The sequence below is a fragment of the Archocentrus centrarchus genome, unplaced genomic scaffold (assembly GCF_007364275.1).
Source record: "Archocentrus centrarchus isolate MPI-CPG fArcCen1 unplaced genomic scaffold, fArcCen1 scaffold_48_ctg1, whole genome shotgun sequence".
NCBI lineage: Eukaryota > Metazoa > Chordata > Actinopteri > Cichliformes > Cichlidae > Archocentrus > Archocentrus centrarchus.
Genome location: NW_022060272.1, coordinates 418,159 through 444,172, shown reverse-complemented (window position 1 = coordinate 444,172; position 26,014 = coordinate 418,159). Strand labels below are relative to the sequence as shown.

At 39.4% G+C, this 26,014-nt stretch overlaps 1 protein-coding gene across 1 annotated transcript in view; it reads left to right on the top strand.

The window, feature by feature from the left end:
- tmc3 (transmembrane channel like 3) overlaps positions 1 to 26,014 on the top strand; it is a 57,017-nt gene that overhangs the window by 6,586 nt on the left and 24,417 nt on the right. Inside the window, exons 2-10 of the mRNA XM_030725189.1 lie at positions 7,025 to 7,171; positions 9,577 to 9,652; positions 10,676 to 10,757; positions 11,936 to 12,042; positions 18,048 to 18,146; positions 18,513 to 18,655; positions 19,203 to 19,350; positions 19,434 to 19,477; positions 22,465 to 22,612. Of these exons, the coding sequence (XP_030581049.1) occupies positions 7,025 to 7,171; positions 9,577 to 9,652; positions 10,676 to 10,757; positions 11,936 to 12,042; positions 18,048 to 18,146; positions 18,513 to 18,655; positions 19,203 to 19,350; positions 19,434 to 19,477; positions 22,465 to 22,612 (994 nt within the window). The remainder of the gene's footprint in view (positions 1 to 7,024; positions 7,172 to 9,576; positions 9,653 to 10,675; positions 10,758 to 11,935; positions 12,043 to 18,047; positions 18,147 to 18,512; positions 18,656 to 19,202; positions 19,351 to 19,433; positions 19,478 to 22,464; positions 22,613 to 26,014) is intronic.

The window sequence follows — 26,014 nt, the reverse complement described above, 5'->3', positions numbered from 1 at the left end:
TGAAAACAATCTCTCATTCCCATCTTTTCTCTTTCATCTCTTTCTTACAGTTTCTGTGTCTCTGAGATAGAGAAATAGCAGTAGCAACCAGCAGCGCATTGAAGTTTCTTTTTTTTTTTACCTTTGGAAATACAGCAACTCTACTGTTAGCTGGCAGACACATTGCATGCCAAGTTGCACAGAAACACTTTGTGTGTTTGGTGATATTGACCTGTTTGATTAGATTACATTAGATTAGATTAGATTTATTATCATTGCATATGTCACAGTACACTGCAACAAAATAGAGATTGCATCTAACCAGAAGTGCTTGAGTGGAGATGAAAAAAAAGAGAGCATATGATAACATGAGCAGTATATGTACAGAAGGGCAATAAAATACTTAGTCTGGGGGGATTAGTAGAGCAAAGTAGAATTAGTGCAGTAGTGCAATAAAAACTCAGGATTCAGTACTGCAGTAAAAATGGTGCAGTAGTGCAATAATAGAGAGTAGCCATAATAGTTGACGTTCAGTGTAACAATGGGGTTGTTAGTGGGTGCGAGTGTGAGTGAGGTACTGGAGGGTAGAAGGTGGGGCATGTGTGCTTGTGTATGTGTGTGTGAAGGGTGATGATGTCAGAGGGCAGAGTTCAATAAGGAGACAGCTGTGAGGAAAAAGCTGTTCCTGAACCAGATGGTTTTTGTCTGTAGTGCCTTCCGGAGGGCAGAGGGGGAGAACAGTCCATTTGATGGATGGGAGGAATCTTTTGTGATGTTAGTTGCTTTCCTGAAACAATGCTTCCTTTATATGTCACTGATGGTGGGAAGTGAGGCTGTGGCATTGCCCTCAGCAGTTTTCACAACCTTCTGCAAGGCTTTCCATATGGTATTTGAAATTACCTGCCCCTTAAAAAATATTCTGTTGAACATCTGCAGCATGAATACATGATGTGATGAGAAGGAAAAAAGTATGTGTGAAGGCAGGACCATTTGGTGGCTTTACTGTGTCCTTGGTATCAGACTGCAAAGGACTGCCAAGATCCAGCATGTGAAAAATCAGTCTATTAACTGAAGGTTCCTGAACATCATTTCAGGTAGTTCTGGCCCATTTTATCATATATCATGTGAAATATTTTTTTAAACTTTTTTTTTTAAAGAGAACTACAGCCCCGAATTCCAAAAAAGTTTGGACACTGTGTAACTGTAAATAGAAACTGAATGCAATGATTTGCAACTCTCATAAACTGATATTTTATTCACATAGAAAGCACATCAAATATTGAAAAATATTTGGTCATTATGAATGTGAATGGGAAGAATAAAAGGTTGAAAAAGTAAGTGGCACGACAGCTGGAGGAACATTTAGGAAATAACTAGGGTTACTGGTAACAGGTCAGTCACAAAAGTCAGGCATAGAAAGAACATTTAAGAGTGGCAGAGGATGTCAGAAGTAAAGATGGACAATCTGCAAAACACTGTCTACTAACTGTAGAACAATTTCAGAAAAATGTCCCTCAATGTAAAATTGAGGGAAAATTTTACATTTTTTTCCACACAATGAAAAATTGCAAGGACTTTTATGTATCATAAAAGTATCATGTAACATCTACAAAACATAATATCATCAAAATATTTGGAGAATCTGGAGAAATCGCTGTGTGCAAGGACAAGGCCGAAAATCAGCATTGGATGCCCATGATCTTCTGCCCCTCTGGTGGCAATGCATTAACAACATGCATAAATAGATAGATAGACAGACACTTTATTGATCCCACCGCTGTTACAGCAGCAAGAAAATAATCCATCCATCCATTCATTCGCTTCCGCTCATCCTGTTCGGGGTCGCGGGGGGGCTGGAGCCTATCCCAGCTGTCATAGGGCGAGAGGCAGGGTACACCCTAAACAGGTCACCAGTCTGTCACAGGGCCAACACGGAGAGATAAACAACCTCTCACACTCACGCTCTCATTCACACCTATGGGCAATTTAGTGTAGCCAATTAACCTAACCCCAGTAAGTGCATGTCTTTGGAATGTGGGAGGAAACCGGAGTGCCCACAGGAAACCCACGCAAGCACGGGGAGAACATGCAGACTCCACACAGAGAGAGAGGGAGAGGCCTGGGCCAAGGTGGAATCGAACCCAGACTTTGCAGATGTTATTCTAACTGTGAGGCAGCAGTGCTAACCACATAAATAATAAATAATACAATCTACAGTAATTAAACATCAAAGTGAGTGTGCCAATGATGAGTGCAAAACTTCACATATATAAACAAAAATAGATAAAATATAAAAATGTAGGTAAAGAGGAGTTATATTAGGACAGACATTGTGCAAGAGAGTAGTGCAAATTGCACTGATAAATAATATGTAATATACACACTATGAATCAGAATATGTACACAAAGAATGTGGAAGACAGCAGCAAGAGCATATAATATAAATTAATAATAATAATTCTGTCATGGAAATCACTGCATGGGCTCAGGAACATTTCCAGAATTCATTGTCTGTAAATATAGTTCATTGTGTCATCCACAAATCCAGGTTGAAGCTCTCTCATGTAAAGACAAAGCCACGTGTAAATATTTATGTACATGATCCAGAAGCACTGCTGTCTTCTCTAGTCCAAAGCTGTGGCAACATGGAAAACTGTTCTGTGGTCAGAATTCAACTCTTTTTGGAAAACATGGATGACATGTCCTCCAGACTGAAGAGGAGAGGGACCATTGACTTGTTATTAATGCTCACATAAACTGACCTTATGCTTTAGTAATGTGAGACTTTGAGAATCTTGGCAGTATTGGCAAACATTTCAATCATCAATTTTCTCCACCAACTCATTTCTAGATAGCCTTAAAAGTAATAAAATACATCCCAGTTATATTTCCAATAACTTCAGCAATCTGAGGACAGTGAAGAAGATCTCAGTTAGCAAATTTATATTGATGAGTGTTTTAAGTGAGTTGTTATGGAGAGACCAAACAAGATGCTGACTCCCTGGACTACCCTGAAGCCACCTCTCCACATATCAATGACATGGTGGACATTTTGGAGTCAGTAGATGAAAGACTACTGAGTTTTGATGCATGCCTGTTCTTACTGGAAATTCATCACAAAAACTTTCAGACTTTGAGTGATTCTGTGCAGTACAGCCAGCTGCAGGTGAAAATACTCACTGGAGAAAATGCAGTCCTTGGGCAATTAGTGAAATTCCTCAGTGAGGGAATGACACTACTCTTAAAAGAAAAGAAAAAAACTGTTAGTGATCTCCAGGCCCACAGCATAAGAGAAAACTTGGTATTTTCAGGTATCTTGGAGAAGGCAGAAGACCTGGAAACAACAAACAAACAGTTTAGTGAGACTCAACTGAAACTCCTGGAGGACACAGAGAACACCATTAGCTTTTATCCTCTTCGCCACCTGGGAGGGAAGCGTTTGAATATTTCACATCAAAAGAACTGGTGAAGAGTTGCAGCCAGGAACTGAGAGTAATGGACGTCAGTGTGAATGAGCAGTGTCTCAAGGAGATCCGGGAGCGATGCAGTATACTGTTTCTGATCCAGAAAATCTCAACTCAACTCAGCTTTATTTATAAACACTTTAAAGTCAATGCCAGTGGCTGAAGAGATGGTGGGGCGAGGCCATGGAGACATTTAAAAACAAATAAAAGAATTTTAATTTTTTTATTTGTAAATGTCAATCAATCAATCCTAAAATGAACTGGGAGCCAATGAAGTGAGGCTAAAATTGGTGTAATGAGTTCACATTTTCGAGCAGCAGCATTTTGTACTATCTGTAGTCGGGAAAGCAGTGTCTGGTTCAGTCCAACATATTACAGCATTACAGTAGTCTAAATGATTTGTGATAAAAGCATGGCTTAAAATGTCAAAGTGATGCTGTGAAAGAAATGGCTTCACCATGGCCAGTTGTCTTAATTGATAAAAGCTGGACCTGACTACTGACTTAATCTGTGATCACTGTCTAGTTTTACACCCAGGGTTTTTGCTGTCTGTGTCACATTTGAGTCAAAGGACCCAGAGAAAACATCAATTTTGGAGGTGTCACTAGGCCCAAACAACACGACCTCAGTCTTTTTATCGTTCAGGTATGAAAGTTTGTGAACAGCCACGCCTTGATATCTCCAATGCACTCTCTGAGATGGTTTGCAGAATATGCATTTTGCTGCTTCAGCACATAAACTTGACAGTTGTCACAATAAAAGTGGAATGTGATGTCATGTCTTCTAAGAATTGATCCCATTGGAAGTAGGTATAGAGAGGAGAAGAGGGTCAAGTACAGAGCCTTGAGGTACCCCATATGTTGAGGGAATGGCACAAGATTCAACAGCTCCAATACGGACACAAAAACTTCCCTCTGACAGGTAGGATCTGAACCAATCTAAAACAACACCCTTAATACCCACCCAATTTTCCAGATGAGACAGGAAGATCTGACTGCCCGCTGTATAGAAGGCCACTGTTAGGTCCAACTGGACCAAAGCAACACAGTGACCAGAGTCAGTGGCTAAATTAAAAACCCGCAACAGTGCCGAATCAGCACTATGACGCGATTTAAAACCAGACTGGAACACCTCTAGAGTGTCATGCTTATTTAAAAAAGAAAAAAAGGGAGTTTGGAGATCAGCCTAAAATTGAAAAGAGTCTAAGCCAGATTCTTTAATAAGTGGGGTCACCATGGCATTCTTAAAGCTGGCAGGCACTGCAGCATTAGCTAAGCTCCCATTAATAATATTAAGCACATATGGTGCCAAGGTGGAAAGGACCTCTTTAAAAAGACGAGGTGGAATGGGGTCATTTGGAGACCCAACAGGCTTCAGATGACCAATAGTATCTCTCATTGAAGGCAAACTGACAGGCTCGAACTGGTCAAAAACAGGCGGGCATGTGACAGAGACAGCGGGGTCATAAGTGGGAAAACTAATGAGGGCCCTAATGCTAGCAACTTTATAGATTAAAAAAGCTCGTGAAGTTCTCACGCAATTCAATGGAGCTCTCCAGGCAATCTGATTGTGGTGCATTTAGAGCAGAATTTATTATGAATTAAAAACACGACACCGTCAGAGAAGAGTTCAAATACGTTAATTTCAAAGCTGGAATAAGATGTTGTCAGTTTGACCTGTTTACACTTATATCATTCTTTGTAAACAGTCGCTGTGCCTTTCGCTGTGTCCTGACATTCTTGCAGAGTTAAAGTAAGTGCAATCGGGTGGCAAAAGTTCAGAGAAAGCACTTGACTCACCAACAGTCATCCATATCTCAGTAACACAGAGAAAGTCTAATCTGCAGGATGTAAAGAAATCCTTCAGGATAAAGGTTTTTATCTAGCACTTACTAGGGCCATCCTGACAGGAGCCGCAGCATTAGCTTTTTGTTGGGGCCGAGCGAGAGGTTGCTGATTGTGTAGGTTCACGTCTCGCCCACAGAGGTAGGGAAAAGAGAGCCCTGTCGGTTGCACCTCATCCGAGCAGACCACAGGAACCACAGAGGAGGTAATTGGATTCGGAAGCTCCACAAAATAAAGCAATGAGATGCCAACCCAGTATCGCCAGAGAAAGCGACAGGAGAGCACGCCAAACTGGCTTTAAGTCTTGTCAACCTGCCACTGTGTTTCCCATGATGTCTGTGCCTTCTGCATGCAGATAGAGCCAGAAAATGGCGGAGATAAGCTGGTATGCCTGAAGGAGGAGGTGGAAAGTAGAAGGTCCTCTGCCCGTCTTGCCTGAACCATTCCCAACACTCGCAAGATTGATGAATATTTAGGAGTGTTTGGTGACCATAAACCAGTAGTGAGCTGACGTTCAGTGTGACAAGCAACCAAAACAGCAGTAAAGCAATCACAGTTCGCAGAGACAGACAGCAGGCCCCAGACACTGGTGCCATCACATGATACGTGACCCAATCATGTATTGAAGGAGGCTCCTATGCTGTCATCATGGTCGACAAGCTGTACTTCAGCGTACAGCTCTATTGTGACCAGAACACTACTCCCTTGCTGTACCAATTTAGCCACAGGTAATTTATATCTGCATTAATGCATTTTCATTATTCTTTCTTTTTACTCTCCTTTTCATCAGTCCACTGGATTAATAGACACGTCTACACAGAATAATTACTGCCAATCTGATTGTGTTGTTTTGTTTTCTCTTCTTTTTCTGCATTCACATTACCTCAAATTCTTCAATTTAACCTCCAGTGGGTGGGTGGTGGGCCCACAGGAGCCTTGCGTGGTGCCTGGTGAGGCATACACATGGAGAGACACAGGAGGACGGATCTAATTCCAATAGAGCACCTCTGGAACATTATGTTTTGGTCCATCCCACACTGTCATTTTGCATCTCAGACAGTCCAGGAGTTCACTGATGCCTGGTCCAGATATGGGAGGAGATCCCCCAGGGCACCATCCATTGTCCCATTAGGAGCATTGTTAGGCATCCATACAAGAATGTGGGGGCATACAAATTACTGAATTCTGAGTGGCTGCAATGAAATTTCAGCAAACTGGACTATCCTACAGCATCATTGTTCCACTTTGATTTTCAGGGTGTCTGAATGCAGGTTGATGATTTTAATTTCCATCAAAAAGATGTGGCACCATTTCATTTCTAACACATTATTCAGTCCACATGATATCCAGCACAATATTTTCTATTGAGATCTGATGTGTTTTCAGTGTTCCTTGAATTTTCTTTTTTTTGAGCCATGTACAATAAAGAACACCCAGGACATGTAAAGGGAGCCTGTCTGTACTTATACATGAGTTTTCATATGCTAAACATTATTAATATGCTTTTTATTTCATTTTTGGCTTAATTATACAGTCAGTAGTGAAATGATAGACAGGAAATATTGGTTAATATAGAAAAAAAAACAAGCAACGCATGAGATCAAATCAGGAACACTGCAGTCGTGTTTTTTACAGTGAGACTATTTGGTTCCTGACCTTTTAGCTCAATTTTTCTGCTTTGTAACAGAGTAACTTAGAGAACCATATTTTCCTTTGCCCTTGTGTCTTGTCCTGTAGCTCCTCAGATGATGAAGATAAAGTAGATGAGAAGGTGGACAGCAATGACCCAGAAGAGATGTTCCAAAACATTCAGTACCAGAAGGAGATCATTGCCAACATTCGGAGTAGGCCCTGGCCGATGAGACGCAAACTCAAAGTCCTAAAGTAACCGTCTGTTTGTTACCTCTGTGTAGAGCGGTACTTTACTCTGCTGCTTTTCTTATTCTGTCTTTCTAAAGCACAAATATACACACTGTGCACAAATATACACACTGTGCACAAATATACACACTGCGTATGATATTACCAACTATACTGTATATTCATGCTGTTATAGATATGCTAAATTCACGTCTGCTGGAGGTTTCTTCCTGTTAAAAGGGAGTTTTTCCTTTCCACTGTCGCCAAGTGCTGCTCATAGGGGGTCGTTTTGACTGTTGGGTTTTCTCTGTATTATTGTAGGGTCTTTACCCACAATACAAAGCGCCTTGAGGTGACAGTTTGTTGTGATTTGGCGCTATATAAATAAAATTGAATTGAATTGAATTAAATTACATGCTTGCATTCACACAGCAGATATCCTTTGTTTGTAATTAATATGCATGTATTTATATACATACTTTCCCAGATACTGAACAGGACTGCATTACATTTAAAAATGTTTCTGATATTATATCGAATCCTGTGAAAATGAAAGTACACCCTCTTTAATAAATAAATAAAATCCTGTGGTTCTTAGCAGGTCTTAAAATTAGGGAAATATCACTTCAGATGAACAACATGTGACATATTACACCATGTCATCATTTATTTAACAAAAATTAAGCCTAAATGCACAAGCAGTGGGCACCTTGGGGTCTTTGAGTCGAACGTGAATGCCTCTGTATACCAGTATATACCACAGTGCACAGCTGCCTGTCTGGAAAGGGACTTAGCAGATATGATACTCATATCTGCTAAGTCCCTTTCCACTTTTTCCACAGGGCCAGTTTGCAATTTCCAAGTCTCCAGAACAGCTAAGAGATCTTGACCCAGCTGAAATGCTGTGGCCGGACCATAAGAGAGCTGTCCAAATGCAAAACTCAATGACCTGAAGCATCACCGTATAGAAGAGGCTTATTTTTTCTAAATAAATAATGACAGTATAATATGTCACATTATTAATCAAATTCGTTTGGATTAAAATAATTTTAGAATCTTTATTATGTCCTGGTATGTAAAACCTTAAAATTGGTGGAGGATGTTTTTTTATTTTGTCGTCACCACAAATTATGACTTTTTGCATAAAAGAATATTTTTTTTTTTTTTACGGTATCAACAAATAATGTAGATTGACTGAATCTAATTAGACCAGTAGACAGAGAACAAGCTGAGCCACAGAGAGAAACAGCGGGAGTAAGATAGAGAGCTTCTAAGATATGCTGAGTATGTGCCATGAATAACAGGTTTTATATGGGCAGTTTGTTATTACTGCAGAGGTTTTATTACGATCATCATGGATAGGATGCAAGTCTGCATTTTTTACACCCCATTTAATCTCAGGCTGAATGTCTGTAATTATTCCCACTGCAACAACAGCTTATATTTCACATCACAAATGATGGATTTTTACCTACATTTCCTGACAAGAGCTGTTCTTCAAATTTGGACTCTCAGCCCTATAAATGAACATGTATTTATTATAAAGCCAGAGTTTTTTCAGGCCCAAAAGTGTGTATCTTCATTGTCTTTCTCATATTTAATACTTGGCTCATTGGATTCTTAAGGGGTGTAAAGGTGCAGAATTTCTTTAGACAATTTATTTTAATGGAACTAGTTTTTCCTACTTTTTTGCAGAAAAGAAAAAGAAGTCTTTAGAATAGATTATTAAAAAACTAATTTATTTAACATCTTTATCCATACGCACAGTGTCAAACTGGATAAAATTTTTGCTTGTGCAAATATGTAAAAATTATAGAGTGAGAAATATAAAAAAAATGCAGTCTATATAAAATGTCACAGCAGTTCATTTTCAATATTAAAGTTAAGTCAACTGAAAATGAATCAAGTAAAAGAAAAAATAGATTTGCAGCTTTCACTATTGAGTTTGTTGTTGGTGCTGTTTTTGTTTGTTTTTTAGGTAAATCACAAGCTGATTGCTGATGATTTTTGCATGTTGACCTGAGGTTTATAAAATCAGGGTCACAGGAGGTATATAAAACAGACTTTTATTAGCTGATTGAGTCTGTGGCTGGTGGTAGAATGGTACATACCAACCACATGTCAACACACAAACTGAAAGTTTCAAGTAATAAGTTGTTTTGAAATTTTTGTTCAAAAAAATTTTAATTCTGAAGTAACAACCATTATTAAAAATTTGACTGAGACAAATTAGCATGGTGTAATCAAAAAAAAAACTGGAGAATGAAATTTTCAAAACCACCTGTCATTTGATTAATTTTGCCGCAAATTGAGCAAAGAACTAGAAAGTGTGGAACTGGCCAATTTTGTGCATCCAGAAAAATGAATGACCTTTTTCACTATTTAAATAAACAAATGTAATTAGTGGGCTGCATGTATGTGATTCCCAGGCAGGCCAGAGAGATCGTTCTGAAGTATGAGGGCCGACTGACCAGAACCAGGGGTTACCAGACTGCAGGAGCTGATGTACGTCCACCAACCATTTAACTCCATTTACACCCACGGATGCTTTCTTTCTCTTTTTTTGCAGCAACTATCTAATCCTGCTGGATTGGATTATTTTCTGTATTCTAAAGTGTCCTTGTAGTTCTATTGAGCATATTGGTTAAATCCCATCAGGGGGTGAATAAGGCATGAAATTAAATTAAATTAATGAAATTAAACTTTACCAGATTTTAGCAGATATAGATTGCTGAATGTATTTATGGTACATTATAGATCTTGCCCACAAGAGGACAAAGTGTTATTTCAGTGCAGTGCTATTTCCCTGCACTGCAGTGACCTGATGATCACGGCAAGACCAGTAAATCATGTTGTTCCTGTATAAAGTCTGCTGAGTTTTGATTTTAACTTTCTCTCCTAATGTGGGCTGAACAGACAGATGCATAACTCCTTTTACTTTATCTGTATTTCTGCTACATATAAAAAGATGAAGTCAGACAGAGAGAAAGATAGCTGTGCTGCAATACCAGAGGAGCTCAAGTGAATTTATAGCCCATGTTACAGCTCAGTTAATTAAAAATGTTCAGACTGCTTCAAGCCCATTAGAATAAAATTGACTTTTAGTGAGCAATCTGATGATGAGTTATCAGTTCTTCAGTTTGGCTCCCAGTTAATTGAAAATCAGAATCAGTGGCCCAGCTGAACTTCTCTTGATTAACAATTAACAGCTTAGTTCTGCTTCTTAACTTTCAGTGTGGTGAAAAATAGTACAAACACATTGTTTCATATCAAGTGGACTACACAGATATCTGCTACATTTTTACATCCTGAATTTTGAAAACTACAGTTTATCAGAAACATATAATAAAAAAAAATTAACTGCTGTTAAAATTTTAGAGTTTACTTGGATAAGAACTGTTGTGGACACACAAATTTCTCGGAAGGTAGAAGTGGTCTTCTTTGTCAAACCTCTGTTCTCAGGTCAGTGTTGTTGGTTTGTTTTTTCTTTTTAAAAGTTTCTCAGCTCTCATTTGTTCCCTCCTGCAGCTGCTGAAGAAGCTTTCCCGTTTGCTTTACAACATCGTGGTTCTGTTCATTCCTTGGGAAGTTAGGATCAAGAAAATTGAAAGTGAGTTGTCTATTTTCCTCTGCAAGATAAATAAAGTTAGTGCCAACACTACAAAGTCCACCATGCTGTTGTTCCAGTAACTGTAATCACTATGGGTCCAAGCAGAGATGCACTTGATTTTGTTTCAGTTCTTATGTTTGTGCACAAAAAAAATTATATAGTCCTAGACCAACTTAAAATTTTATGATACAAAGTTTGAACATATATAAGGCTTGTTGGGAAATTTTAGCTTCATATATCAAATACTTTTCAAAATATATATTTTTAAAATGGTCTGTTGACAGACTTTCAGGTCATATTTTTTTTTTTTTTTTTTTTTTTGCATTTTGAAATCTGAGGCAGTGTTTGAACGTGAATGTCTCAAAGACTATTAAAGATAAAATCTTGAAATTGTCTTTTACCATCAAAATGAATCAGGATCTGTAATTTGTGACAGATACATCAAAAAATATCAAAGTATTAACCAGGGAAAATATTTAAAAGTCCAGTACTCCTGCAAAGTCATAGATTTGAGCACACACTAATAAAAGAACATACTGTAAAAGACAACTAGTAACAATTTCTGAATGGTATATAGTTGAATTTCACAATACTGCAAAATAAAGCAAGTAGAAACTTTTCAACATGAAATTCTTAGTCACATAATGAAGAAAATTTTTATTCACATGATGCCAAAATTGGTATAGATATTCTTTGAACGCTGAATATCAAATGGTGTTTAGACGTATTACAGGTAATTCTGCAGCTTCTTACTAAAAACGTTGCTGTGTGCACATTTTGCTCAAAGTTTGATGAAACTTCAAAGTCTGTGACAACATGCAAAATCTGCAGAATGTTATTTTTTTGTAAATCAGAATTTATCACAGATATTTTGTCAGTATGGCAGTCTTCTAAGTTCCAATATAATAAAAAAGCACTCATGTTTGGTGACATCCCTATGTCATCTTGTGAGATGCTATGTCTTCCCACTGGTATCTGTGAATATTGTTACATTGAGTTACATCAGGATAAATGGTTAAACTTCATCTGTCTTTTCATTTGAAAGAATTAAAGACTTTTTGATCAAACAGTGTCATTAATATTTGTTTATGTGGGTGGTGTACATCTACAGCACTCTTTGTGTGTGAAGTGCAACATATCAGTCAGTCTCATTTTGATGTTTCTTCTGACTTGTTGAGGTCACTTTGGGTCAGGCGTAGCCTCCTACTTTATCTTCCTCCGCTGGTTGTTTGGGATCAACATTGTCCTCACCGTTATGACTGGAGCCTTCATCGTCCTACCAGAGGTCAGCAAGTCTCTGATACTGTATACTATAATACAAATGGATGGATGGATGGATGGATGGTTGGATGGATGGATGGATGGACATAGGCACTTGGCAACCTTGTTTTTATATAGGAATACATTGCAACATGCTAGAAATCTGTGCTTATAAACAGTTTGCCAATCTGTTTGAGAGTGACTGTCATCAGTCTGAGTCAGACAGTGATTGTTTGGAGACAGGTTGCCTTCCCTTGGTTGGTCTGGTGGAAGTACATGCAATCTCAAGGTGAACCTGTATGATTCACCTTGAGATTGAAAATGGTCACCCAGGGTACCAGTATAGCTCAGTGGGTTGAACAGACAACTTACAAGGTTACTGCAGTGGCCCCCTTGTGATTATGCCAGAGTCCATTTCCTGTATCTCAGTCCACCTAATCTCTGAGTCTCCTTTCCTGTCTACTCTGCTGTCCTGTCACCAAAACAGTAATAAAGCCCAAAAACAAATATTAATTAAAAAAAAGAAAGTTGTCACCCAGAGGCTGAAGGCTGAACTCTCAACCTCTCGGTGACCAGAACTAGTCGCCAAATATAAAAAAATTCAGTGCAGTCACTCAGCAGCCACCAGATAGCTGCAGGAAGGTTGATGTCTTCTTTTTATTTTATTATGACTGAGCCATCAAGCACACATAAGCTATGAAAACAACTATGTGCCAAATTATTAATATTATTTTTCCAGCTACTCTCTTTACTAAATTTGCTAAATAAATGTTCATTTCAGTCACCTTGTCAGTTAAATACTCAATCAAATCAATCAATCATTGAGTGGAAACTAGGCTGTAGAATCACATGACTAGATGACCTCATATGATTTTGGTTGTGCCACCCTTCGCAGCAACAATTGCAATCAAACATTTGAGATAACTGGAGTCTTTCATATCACTGTAGAGAAATTTTGGTATACTATTTTTTGCAGAATTGTTTAAATTCAGCCACATTGGTAAGTTTTTGCGCATGGCAAAGTATCTTTATTAGATTTAAATGTGAATTTTGCCCAAAACGTCCTTTTTTGTTTTTACCCCTCAGCCTGAAAAGACTGATGGGGTATTGTCACCACCACACTGGGATGGCCGAGAATAATTCCACCTAGTATTTTCAAATTGATACTATAGATGTATCTACTAAAAATCTCAGACAAATTAGTTCCTACCATAATAATGCCAGAGTGACAGAAAGTCACAGTATTCTCAGTGGTTTATATTTATTATGATTTTAGCATTTTCCTCCGGGTACTCCGGTTTCCTCCCACAGTCCAAAGACATGCAGTTACTGGGGTTCGGTTAATTGGTGATTCTAAATTGCCCATAGGTGTGAATGTGAGTTTGAGTGGTGTCTGTCTCTCTGTGCTAGCCCTGCGACAGGCTGTTTGACCTGTATAGGGTGCACCCTGCCTCTCGCCCTATGACAGCTGGGATAGGCTCCAGCAACTACCCACCCCTCGTGACCCTGAACAGGATAAGTGGAAGAGAATGGATGGATGGATGGATGGATGGATGGATGGATGGATGATTTTAGCATTTCTTATTCCTGGTTCTTACTTAGCCATTTGCTTTTGAAGTGATGTGGTGAAGGAAGTTATATATGCCGCGTTTCCATTGGTACCTACTCAGCGCAGGTCGACTCAACTCGGCACAACTTGCCACGGCCTTTTTTGTTTCCATTACAATTGAGCACCACCTCAATGTGGGTGGAGTCAATATAGCAACGCGGGCAGTAGTCTCTTGTCGTAATTTGTATGTGACTCAAAACACAACACAAAAATTGGATGAGATAGAGGCAAGGTAACATGGCTAAGGCCAGTTTAATATCATCATCATGCATAAGTCCCCTGTTTTAATGGATGAAGGTTATCATTGTTAAGTATTAACCCTATACTGCTGTACATGTAATAGTCGACTCAGCGTACTTCAAAAGTGCTGCCGTTCGTGTACTTCTGACAATTGCTGTAATAACCCTACACTCTAAACCTGGATAAGTTGAATCTTCTTAAAAAAACAAGGTAACTCGTTGCCTTAAATTTTTTAAGTAATGAAACAGTTCATTTAACTCAGCCTGTTAAGTAAGCACTACTCCATTTCCAGTTGAACTAAATTGTATGTTCTAATTGACCAAACTTATCTTTTATAGTTCATAAAAAAATAAAATGTCTTTTGATCAATTTCCCTATCCTTTTCCCCTATCATGGTTGTGTGGGGGTGGTGGGGGCTGGAGCCTATCCCAGCTGACAAGGCAGTAAGATGCAGGGTACACCCCATACAGGTCGCCAGCCTGTTGCAGGGCTGACACAGACAACCATTCACACCTGTAGGCAATTTAGAGAGACCAATTAACCTAACCCCAGTAACTGCATGTCTTCAGATTGTGGGAGGAAACCCATACAGACACAGGGAGGGCTAAGGTGGAATTGAACCCAGACTATTACATAGCTATTCCAGCTGGGAGGCAGCAGTACTAACCACCACGCCATCATACTGCCCAGTAACACAAATATTTTTTACAGTGTTGAACTGTGTCTGTTTAAATTTGGTAAATAAACATGATAAAACTCAGCCCTGCTGAATGCTGCTATATTAACATTTACAAATTTGTCCATGGAACAATAAAAAAACTATACGAGAGAGCGTTGTGAACAAAAACACCAAATGTCTACTATTCCAAACAGCGAGAGGCCTGGGCCAAGCCAGAATTGAACCCAGACCTTCTAGATGGTATTCTACCTGTGAGGTAGCACTGCTAACCATCGTGCCACCATTCAGCTGCGCATTAATCCAGTCTGTTAAAACTGGTATCAACTAGATTTTTAGCAGGTGCAAAACTTGATGATATTAAGTTTGAACTCAAACACATAATTACAATAAGATAGACCATCACAAAGTACAGTCTACTCAGCATTAACAAGTAATGTTCACATTCTAGGCAATTTTAAGTAATATGAACTCAATATTTTTAAGTGGAATCAAAATCTGGGTTTACAGTGTATGTTGGGTGTGACGTGCAGTTCCTCAGCTTTCAGAAACTGTTTGAATTTTTCCGATAGGACAAACAGTAATGCGTAATTATGGTAATTCAGATTTCCTTTGATCGTCCGCCTCAGTGCTCGGTGTTAAAAAGCTGTTCACAGCTAGGGGCAGGTAAGCGTGGTGGGTAGCGGCGATTGCCCAGCAGTATAGGGTTAAAATCTGTATGCTGTGTGCACATTTCAGATGTTGCAAAATTACCGCTGCAAACTGTTGGTCTAGGCATTCAACCGAGCCTCCTCGTGCTTTGTGTGCCTCCATTTTCTTGCTGTCAGGTTTTAAAAATAACCACTGTTGATTCTGGTGAAGGAGTCGCTCAACTAGTGATGATACTCCCTGGCCAATCAGTGGCATGCTGTTCTTCTGTGTCACATTTTAGGATCACCTCGGATCGCTTGTAACCCCGGCTGAGTATGTACTAAAAAAGTACCTAGTACAGTGGGTGACACTGGGCCCATGGCACATCCATGTTTCTGTCTGTAGAATCCATCATTGTATCTGAAATATGTTGTGGTAAGGCAGAGGTCTAACAGTGCACAAATCTGATCTGAGTTGTCTTCCTGTAGTCGTTTTCTGACGGTCTCCACTGCCTCAGTTGTGGGTATGCAAGTGAAAAGTGAAACCACATCAAAGGACACCATGGTTTCATCTGGATTCAGTTCAAGATTATGGATCTTGTTCATAAAATCTGTGGAGTTTTCAATGTGGTGGGGTGTGTTGCCAGCAAGCGGAGATAAGATGGTGGCGAGGTGTTTGGAAATGTTGTAGGTGACTGTGTTTATACTGCTGATAATGGATCTGAGTGGGACTCCTTCTTTGTGGATCTTTGGGAGTCCATAAATGCATGGAGTAGTTTCTCCAGGGTACAGATGGTAGTAAGTGGGGTGGTCAATGGCTTTTACCTTTTCGAGTTGTTGTAGTCAACAGTTGACTTTTTTTCTTGTAGTTGCTAATGTCTCGTCTCAAGACCTCATAAGTATTGTTGTCATTGAGGAGTGTAGTAAATTTGGAGCGGTAATCAGTTAAAATTTAAACATCTCTAATTAAAACTCACAAATAAGTAGCCAATATGGTGTTGTCTATTTAATTCTCACCCCTGTAAATATTTTGTTAATTTTTTTTACTAGTGCAGCTCAGAGAATCCTTTACAAACAAGTACAAACCACACACAGTAATGGAGGGGAAAATTCTGCTGGATTTATGTCTAACGCTGGCATGCAGACACAAGCAATTTCCTCAGACATGACTTATTCCTCCATTTATTTCTTCTTCATCTTTCTCTCTCCCTCCATGGTTTGTTGGAATTACCATTCCACTGTCCCATCTTACACATCTCACCTTTATCTCGTCTCTGTTTAGTGTGTACTGTTATCCACCATCAAACATCATGGGTGTTCTATCAGATTTTATCTATATTTTGTGCTACAAATTATTCAAACCAAAGATTGAATGTGGGTCAGTCCACCTGACTTATCACTCCCTTTTTAATAACACATTCTCACATACATTTACAATGCTCCTTAATTGCATTTTCATTGCATACAGTGCAACAATGGCTTGGAAGTACTGTGTGGGAACTAAATTAATCTGCATCAAGTGATCCCTTTTTTTCGAGTTAAAAGTTAGGCAACACTGGATTCTTTGAACCATGACAGGATTTTAATAACAGTAACACCAAGTGTTTATTATTAGAAAAATAAAGTTCCTGTAACCTTGCAAAACACTGATCTTTACCTAACACTAACCCAGTCGTAATTGTGCCTAAACCTAGCGAAACCATAACCAGGAGGCATGGACTAAAAATCAAGCAAAACATTAGTTATTGTCATTAAACACCTGTATGGCAGACAAGATTAGGACCCAGATGCAGGACTCAGGAAATAAAATATACAGAATACAAAAACAAGCCACAGTTAGGGCCAAAAATACTAAACTCTGAATAAAAGGGAAAACATGGAACAAGAGGGGACACAGCCTTGAGGGAGGACACAACAAAGGACAAGGAGAAACTCAGACAGTAAAAACACACCACTTCAGGATCAAGGGAAACAGGTCTAACAAATCAGGAATAACAAGACAAAAGAAGTAAAACTAGATACAAAACACAAGAGACAAAAGACCACCAAAGTAAAACAGGAAGTAACAGATGACAGACTCACACCTGCGAACTTGATGTAGACACAAAAGAAAAAAAAGAGGGAAGACTGAGGGAACAAACTGGGAACAGTAAAGGAAACTAACAAACCTATAATCAAAACAAAGCTAACCAAGGGACTAAGGCACAAAAATAACAAACACTCATAAGCACCAGGAAACATAGGATCAAATGACAAGCATGTTATAAAGTTTGAACATAAATAATTTCTCAAAACTAAAAACAAATCATGAATCCACAAAACTCAAACCTGCAGTTCAGCAGCTGATCTTAATGCCAGCTCACATCAACTGTTCATTAAACTAATATCCTTCTACAAACTGAAGTGACAAATCTCTTGTATGATGTGCAAGTCTTCTGCTGCTTTCTGGCATTGTAAGAAGGACAGGGAAGTCCCAGAACAGAGCCTACCATCAAACATAAATTCTTATAAACAGAAATAACAGTCTTCTTTTTTTAATTATTTTTTTTTGGCCTTTTCACAGCTTTATTCGACAGTTTGTAGTGAAGACAGACAGGAAACTGGGAGGAGAGATGGGGAAGACATGCAGTAAATAGCAGTTGGGACTTGAACCAGCAATTCAATTCAATTCAATTCAATTTTATTTATATAGCGCCAAATCACAAGCACCGTCCATACGGCCACGCGGTACAAACATAGTCACCTGCTCACACCCTGAGCCACCCTGGCGCCCAGAAATACCAGTCTTCTTCTGAATGCAGAAACCCTGAGTGAAATGTAGTTTATTTTTTAATTACCATTACAGTTCATTGAACTACTCTGTTTGTGTGCACTAGCTGCTGGCTGGAGCTCCATTTGGAACAACGAGAAGTAAAACTATTCCCAAGGAACATCTGGCTTCAGCGCAAGACCTGGACACCATCTGGTCTCTTGGGGCAAGCTTCTTTTTCCTTTTATTGTTCTATCAATAGCACATTACTCACAGATACAATATGTAAACATTACTTTACTGCAGAATCAATTTACACCTCTCCTGGTCCACATGTTACATTAGAGTTAGAACACAATATTGCACAAGTAAAGACATCATCCTTTCATCTCTACATAGAGATTTTATATAATAGGCATTAATGATCACATTCTAGGTGTAACTGATTTCCTTGCCAAGCCGTGTGTGTGTGTGTGTGTGTGTGTGTGTGTGTGTGTGTGTGTGTGTGTGTGTGTGTGTGTGTGTGTGTGTGTGTGTGTGTGTGTGTGTGTATGTGTGCGTGTGAACATGTGTTGCATTTGATTCTTCACAGGGCTACCTGCAGTACTCTGTGTTATTCTATGGTTACTATGGCAGGGTGAGGAAAATTGGCAGCGCAGGGTACCGGTTACCCCTTGCCTACTTCCTGGTTGGGATGGCTGTCTTTGCCTACAGTTTCATCATTCTTTTGCGAAAGTAATCTTTATGCTCCTTACAACTTATACTGATATTATAATTGTCTGATGGGATAGCAATGTGAGGCCTGAGACTGATTTCAGGTTTGTCTTAGATAATTACTAGAACAGGCAGTGAATAGGAATGAAATGAAAAAGAACACCAGAACATGTCTTTGCTTATCACAACATAATTTAGAGGTATGAAGTATTACACAATAAAATGTTCAGAGCAATGTTTAGAATAATTCTCACAATGCTCAACATTAATAAATCACATACAATATTGGCCATACTGTGTAGATAGATTATGTGCTCCAAAGTAAAAAATACCTGGATCTAAAGTTTCTCAGCATAACATTGTCCAAGGCATCACATTGCTTCCTACTGGTTCTCTTCTTCCCATTACTTTTAACTCTTCACTGATGGTGATGCATGAGGAAAAGCTAAGTGGTCACGAAGTCATTCTGGATCAGATATATCTCAACATTTCACTCTGAAAATGTAAAACTGCTAATATAAAGTGTGAAATATACAATGATCTGCCCTGAAAAACAATATTTCTACAGAATGGCCAAGAACTCTCGTCTCAGCCTGGCTAGTGCTTCTGATGAAAGCTTTACTTTCTGCTGGAGAGTGTTCTGTGCCTGGGACTACCTGATAGGAAATCCAGAGGCTGCAGAGAGCAAAGGAGCTGCCATTGTTAACAACATCAGGGTCAGAGACGAATACATCTCTGTACAAATTCCTATTTAATCTGTGACCTAAGCACAAATAAAAATAAATGTTTTCCTGCACAGGAAGCCATTGTTGAGGAGCAAGAAAAGAAGAAGGATACCAGTCTGTAAGTCTCTTGTATTTGTGGGCCGTGTTTTGTATGTTTCCTGTTTGTCCTTGATTAGGGTTCCTCAGGTTTGGTCTACTGAAGCTATCCAGCAGTGCATCCATAGGCTGACTGACCTGTTTTCCCTTTGAGTTACTCTCAAATAAAGTTGCTTTACAGTACGCAGTATGTGAAATTTCTTCAAGTTGCATACAGCTGTGTCGGTCAAGGCAGGCGGTGTGGCATTCAGAGTTAGGACCCAAAATGTAGGACTCGGCAGATAAACATTAAGGGGCTTTAATGCTGAGATTAACAGGCAACATACAAAATCCTTCAGGGAGCAGAACTAGGCAGATTATCAAAAACAGGCACTTTTATTAACATTCAGCTGTAGATGCACATGAGAAATTGCTCAAAATAAACTACTGGCATATTAAAATAATAATGCTCCTCAAAGGTAACGCTTTCTTTTATGGCCTGCCCTTAGGCCATAACTACGCGTAATTTACAGGGATTTATCCTGTAAGTAAAATTTAAGTTATGTGTAATTAGGCTGTACTATTTTTAATAAGACTGAAATATTTTGACTAATGCTGTACTATTTTGATTAAGGCTGTGACTACCCATAATTTACAGGGATTTAACCTGTAAGTAAAATTTAAGTTATGTGTAATTAGGCTGTACTATTTTGACTAAGGCTGAATTATTTTTAATAAGGCTGAATTATTTTTAATAAGGATGAATTATTTTGACTAAGGCCGAATTATTTTTAATAAGGCTGAATTATTTTGAATAAGGCTGAATTATTTTTAATAAGGATGAATTATTTTGACTAAGGCCGAATTATTTTTAATAAGGCTGAATTATTTTGAATAAGGCTGAATTATTTTGAATAAGGCCTTGCATTGTGAAGCTCTACTTAGAACCTTCGTAAATTCCAGTAGAGCAAAATGCAAATTCTTGCAATTTTTTAACTGGTCTTAAGATTTTGATAAGGAGTGTATAAGCTACAAAGAGCAGGAGTATAAATATCAAAGAAAGCAAGGACTTACAGGGGAATAAATAAATGTAACAAATATACCAAATATTCAGCTCCCGGGTGGCTTAGTGGTGAAGCCGGCGACCACATACATATGCCGCGTTGTGGCACAGGTTTGAGTCCCAGACTGTTGCCAGCTTGCCTGTGTGTCTTCCCCCGTGTCTTTCCCCTGATTCCTGTCTCTCTCCACTACAGATAAAAGCTGCTGTGGCCAAAAATGAAAACAAATATTGCACAAATGCCAGTTATTGCGCAGAATAGTATGTACCAGATACTATATTGAATGTACTAATAAAGCACAAAGGGTTGAGGGAAATAAATAAATAAATAGACCAGATATTCACAGTAAACAGTGGCCAGTGAGTGCTCAAACACTGAGCAGTGTGCTGTGACCAGTGAGGTAGTCAGAAGAAGTGAGTAGTTATTGTGTATTATTGTGTAGTGTTCAAGAGTCTGATGGCCCAGGGGTAAAAACTGTTCCTCAGCCTGTTTGTCCTGCCTTTGTGGGACCTGAGTGTCTTCCCTGATGGCAGCAGGTTGAACGGGTGTTGACCACCTGATCTTTTCAGCAGTCCTGGTGACCCTCTGCAGAGCCCTCCTGCCAGACAGACACACAGTACAGCCGCACTGAGTCCATGGAAAGGGACCAGTAAAAGGATACCTGCAGCTTCTCTGCCAGGTGGTTCCTCCGCAGGATTCGCAGGAAGCGGAGTCTCTGCTAGGCCTTTTTTTTGCCAGTGCTGCTGTAATGGCGGACCGGGTGAGGTCCTCAGAAATGTGAGTGTCCAGGAACTTGAAGGAGGCTTCTCTCTCTAAACACACTCCATTGATTTAAAGTGGAGTATGGTCCTCTCTCTGCCTCCTGAAGTCAATGATCATCTCTTTGGTTTTAGTGGTGTTCAGCTCCAGGTTGTGTTTGATGCACCATCCTGCCAGCTCCTGTATTTCCTCCCTGTAGGCTGATTCATCACCCCCATGATAAGGCTGATCACCATGGCATCCTGCTTGATTAATGATTCTAATTGCTCTTTTTCTTAAAATCAGAAGTCATCCAGGTCTTCATGTCTTTAAGACATTTCTGCAGTTTAACTAACTGGTGTTTGTCATCTGGCTTCATGGATACATAAAGCTGGGTATCATCTGCATAGCAATGAAAAAGTATGCTATGCTTTTAATAATACTGCCAACTGGAAGCAGGTATGATGTAAATAGAATTGGTCCTACCACAGAACCCTGTGGAACTCCATAATTAACCTTGTGTGTGAAAAAAAACTCACCATTTACATAAACAAATTGGAGTCTAGCTAGACAGACAGAGAGACAGACAGAGCATGCTCTAATCTCTGTAATAAAATTTTAATAGTATCAAATGCTGCACCGAGGTTTTGCCGTGCAAGCACAGAGATGAGTCATATGTCAGAGGCCATAAGAAGACCATTTGCAACCTTCACTAATGTTACTATGCTGTAATGAGTTTTTGGGATTTGCCTATGGTTAGCTAAGACTGGGTCAAGTGGTGGCTTTTTAACTAATGCTCAATTACTGCCACCTTAAAGGCCTATGATACGTAGCCCATTAATAGAGATTGACTGATCATATTTAAGATCGAAGCATTAATTATTATTAGGACTTCTTTGAGCAGTTGAATGAGGTCTAATAGACGTGTTGATAGTTTTAACTCAGAAAGATCAATTGGAGAGGCAGAGTCTAAATATATATCAGTAGTATTAAAAATATCTGTATATAATGATAGGTCTGTGAAATTGATATGAATAAATTTTCCTCCAATGGTTAAAATTTTATTTGTGAAGAAATTCATGAAGTCATTACTAGTTAATGTTAAAAGAATACTCAGCTCAACAGAGCTCTGAGTCTTTGTCAGCCTGGAACTGAAGTGTTGAAAAGAAATGGAACATTGCCAATTATACTGTGTTTTTCTTCTTGTCAGTAACGTTGTGCTTTTCTTCAGGGCAGTTTTGATCAGTCTGCGGATCTTAGCCAACATCCTGGTCCTGCTGTCCTTAGCAGGCAGCATATACATCATTTATTTTGTGGTGGATCGTTCTCAGAAACTGGAGCAGGAGAAGCCGGAGCTGACGCTGTGGGAAAAGAATGAGGTACAGGAGCAGACTGGAGGTCATTATCCTCATCATCAGTTATTTTGATTGGATTATCCAATATACAGTACAGTTCTAAGGAACCACTGAAAGTGGAGACTTGGACATGGATCCAGTGGAACACATCTACTAAATGATTACATCCATCTGCCAGTGGCAGCTTATCATTTCATTAATTTCAGAGCACTTTAGTCACCTTAAAACCTGTCTGCTGCTCCTCTCCTCTACACCCTGTTGTAATTCATTATTATCATGTTGTCCTAATAACTCCTCTTGCTTGATGATCACATGATCGTTCAAAATATCAGTTCAGTTTCACAACAAAATTTGCAAGCTATGTTGTATAACACACACAGTATATATATATATATATATACAACTTTCTTCATGTTTTCTGCATGGTTAGGTTTATGTAGCAAATCTACTTGTTTAGATTTAGGAAGAGCTCCTGAGTATGTCTAAAGCAGTGGTTCCTAAAGTGTGAGCCACGGCCCACTGGGGGGTGGTGCAGTGGTTAACATTGTTGCCTCAGAGCTGGAATGACATCTAGAAGGTCTGGGTTCAATTCCACCTTGGCCCAGATGTCTCGCTGTGTGGGGTTTACATGTTCTCCACATGTCTGTGTGGTTTCCTCTGGGTACTCTGGTTTCCTCCCACAGTCCAAAGACATGCAGTTACTGGGGTTAGGTTAATTGGTCACTCTAAATTGCCCATAGGTGTGAATGTGAGTGTGAATCATTGTCTGTCTCTCTGTGTTGGCCCTGCGACAGGCTGGCGACCTGTACAGGGTGTACCCTGCCTCTTGCCCCATGTCAGCTGGGATAGGCTCCAGCCCCCTGCGACCCTGAACAGGATAAGAGATGGATGATATTTATTTATATAAAAAGTGAAGGAGGTGGTCATTGTACATTCTGTATAATGACAATAAAGGCATTCTATTCTATTCCAGTTTGTGATATGGAGCTTTACTCAGTCATAAATTTATTGCTATTGTATTAAAGTTTGTGCACTTTACACATGACTGGGTAGTATAGGAATTTATAGCCAACAGTCTGTATTGTTTATGTTTTTTAATCAAATTTTCAAGGAAGTACATCACTCTACAATGTGTTTTTTTCTTTCAAAACTGTGAGAGCAGGGTTTTGTTTTTTTTTTTTTGGCTTTATTTGCTTGTTTGTTTGCTTATTGCAAAGTCAACATTTCATTTCGCAAGAAAACTCACCAAAACAAACATCTCACAATGAGTAATACACTATATTGCCAAAAGTATTCACTCATCCATCCAAATCATTGGATTCATGTGTTCCAATCACTTCCATAGCCACAAGTGTCAAGCACCTATGCAGCCTGCTTCTACAAACATTTGTGAAAGAATGGGTGATTCTCAGGAGCCACCTATGCAACAAGTCTAGTTGTGAAATTTCCTCACAACTAAATATTCCACAGTCAACTGTTAGTGGGATTATAACAAAGTGAAAGTGATTGGGAATGACAGCAACTCAGCCACAAAGTGGTAGACAATGTAAAACAACAGACCGAGGTCAACATATGCTGAGGCACAAAGTGCGCAGACGTCACCAACTTTCTGCAGAGTCAATTGCTATAGACTTCCAAACCCATCAGATTAGCTCATGAACAGTGTATACAGAGCTTCATGGAATGGGTTTCCATGGCCAAACAGCTGCACCCAAGCCTTACATCACCAAGAGCAATTCAAAGCATTGGATGCAGTGGTGTAAGGCATGCCACCACTGGACTCTAGAGCAATGGAGATGCGTTCTCTGTAGTGATAAATCATGCTTCTCCATCTGGCAATCTGATGGATGAGTCTGAGTTTGTCATGGTCCAGTTGTGTTTCTTAGTTTTCTTTTGACTTCATTCTGGGTTCTTCATTCTGGGTTTTGCAGTTTGTATTTTGAGGTCTTACTTTAGTTATTAGAGTCATGTTCTTGAGTATAGTTTATTTATATTAGATTCCCTGTTTTCCTGTGTTCCCCAGGTCACTCTCCTTCTCTGTGTCCCTGTATGTTTTGCCTCTGGTTCCTGGTTCCATGTTTTACCTACCTTACTATGTGTTAAGTCTGCATTGTGTCCCTGTTTACGCTTCCTGTTTTATTTTGCCAGTCTCCTGTTCCATGTGTGTTGTGTTTAGTTTTGCGTCCCCTTGTCTCATTAGTGTGATTCTGTTCACCTGTTCTCCCCGGATGTTTCCACTCTCCTCTTGGTTCTTCATTGTGTCTACTTCTGTTCTTCGTTGTGTCATCGTCTGTGTCTCCCACAAGCTACGTGCATCTACATTCGGATTTTTTTCCCTTTGCTACTCCAAGGTTCTGTATTATGGGCTTCACTCCTGCCTTGGCATAGGGGTTTTCTATTTTTGTATTTTTTGGAATATAGTGAAAAACTTCAGTATTAAAGCTGCATTTCAAATGACCCCTTTAACACCGGCCATTGCCGCTGATACACCTGTTACCTGCCTTAAACAGCCTTTAACACTGAGAGTATCACCGCCAAAATGTCTGCTCAAACTCACTTTGCATTACCATAATTACATGATCGTTTCTCCTATTGGAAAAATTCAAACAGTTTCTGAAAGCTGAGAAACTGTTCTTCACAACCAATATAGGGTTATTACAATATTGTTGCCAGAAGTCTGCGACTGGCAGGAAATACATTTGTGTTGGCGACGACACATTCGGTGTTAAGAGGGTTAACTTTGACTGCGCTTGGGTCCAACTCTGCCTGCCACACAGCCCTCATATGACAGGGTTTGGCGGCTTCCAGGAAAACAGTACTTGTCTGACTACGTTGTGCCAAGTGTAAAGTTTGGCAATTTGATGCTCCCAACTTTGTGGGAACAGTTTGGGGATGGCTCCTTCCTGTTCTGACATGACTGCACACCAGTACACAAAACAAGGTCCATAAAGACATGGATGAGCGAGTTTGGTGAAGAAGAACTTGACTGGCCTGAACAGAGTCCTGACCGCTACCCAATAGAACACCTTTGGGATGAATTGGAGCATAGACCGTGGGCAAGGACTTCTCGTCCAACATCAGTGTCTGACCTCACAAACGCAATTCTGGAAGAATGGTCAAAAATTCCCATAAACACACTCTCAAATCTTGTGGAACACCTTCCCTGAAGAGTTGAAGCATGTATAGCTGCAAAGGGTTGGCTGACATATTAAATGCAATGGAAGAATAGGATGTCACTCAAGTTCACATGCATGTGAAGGCAGACAAAGTGAATACTTCTGGCAATACAATGTATTTGGCATCAAATAAATTTAGTACAGTAAACCAGTATAGCTGGTACATATTTGGTTCTCTGGTTGGCACAAAAGACTTTTGAATCCTTATATTCAGTTTTAGGTTTTGCTACATTTAGAAAATAATATTTGT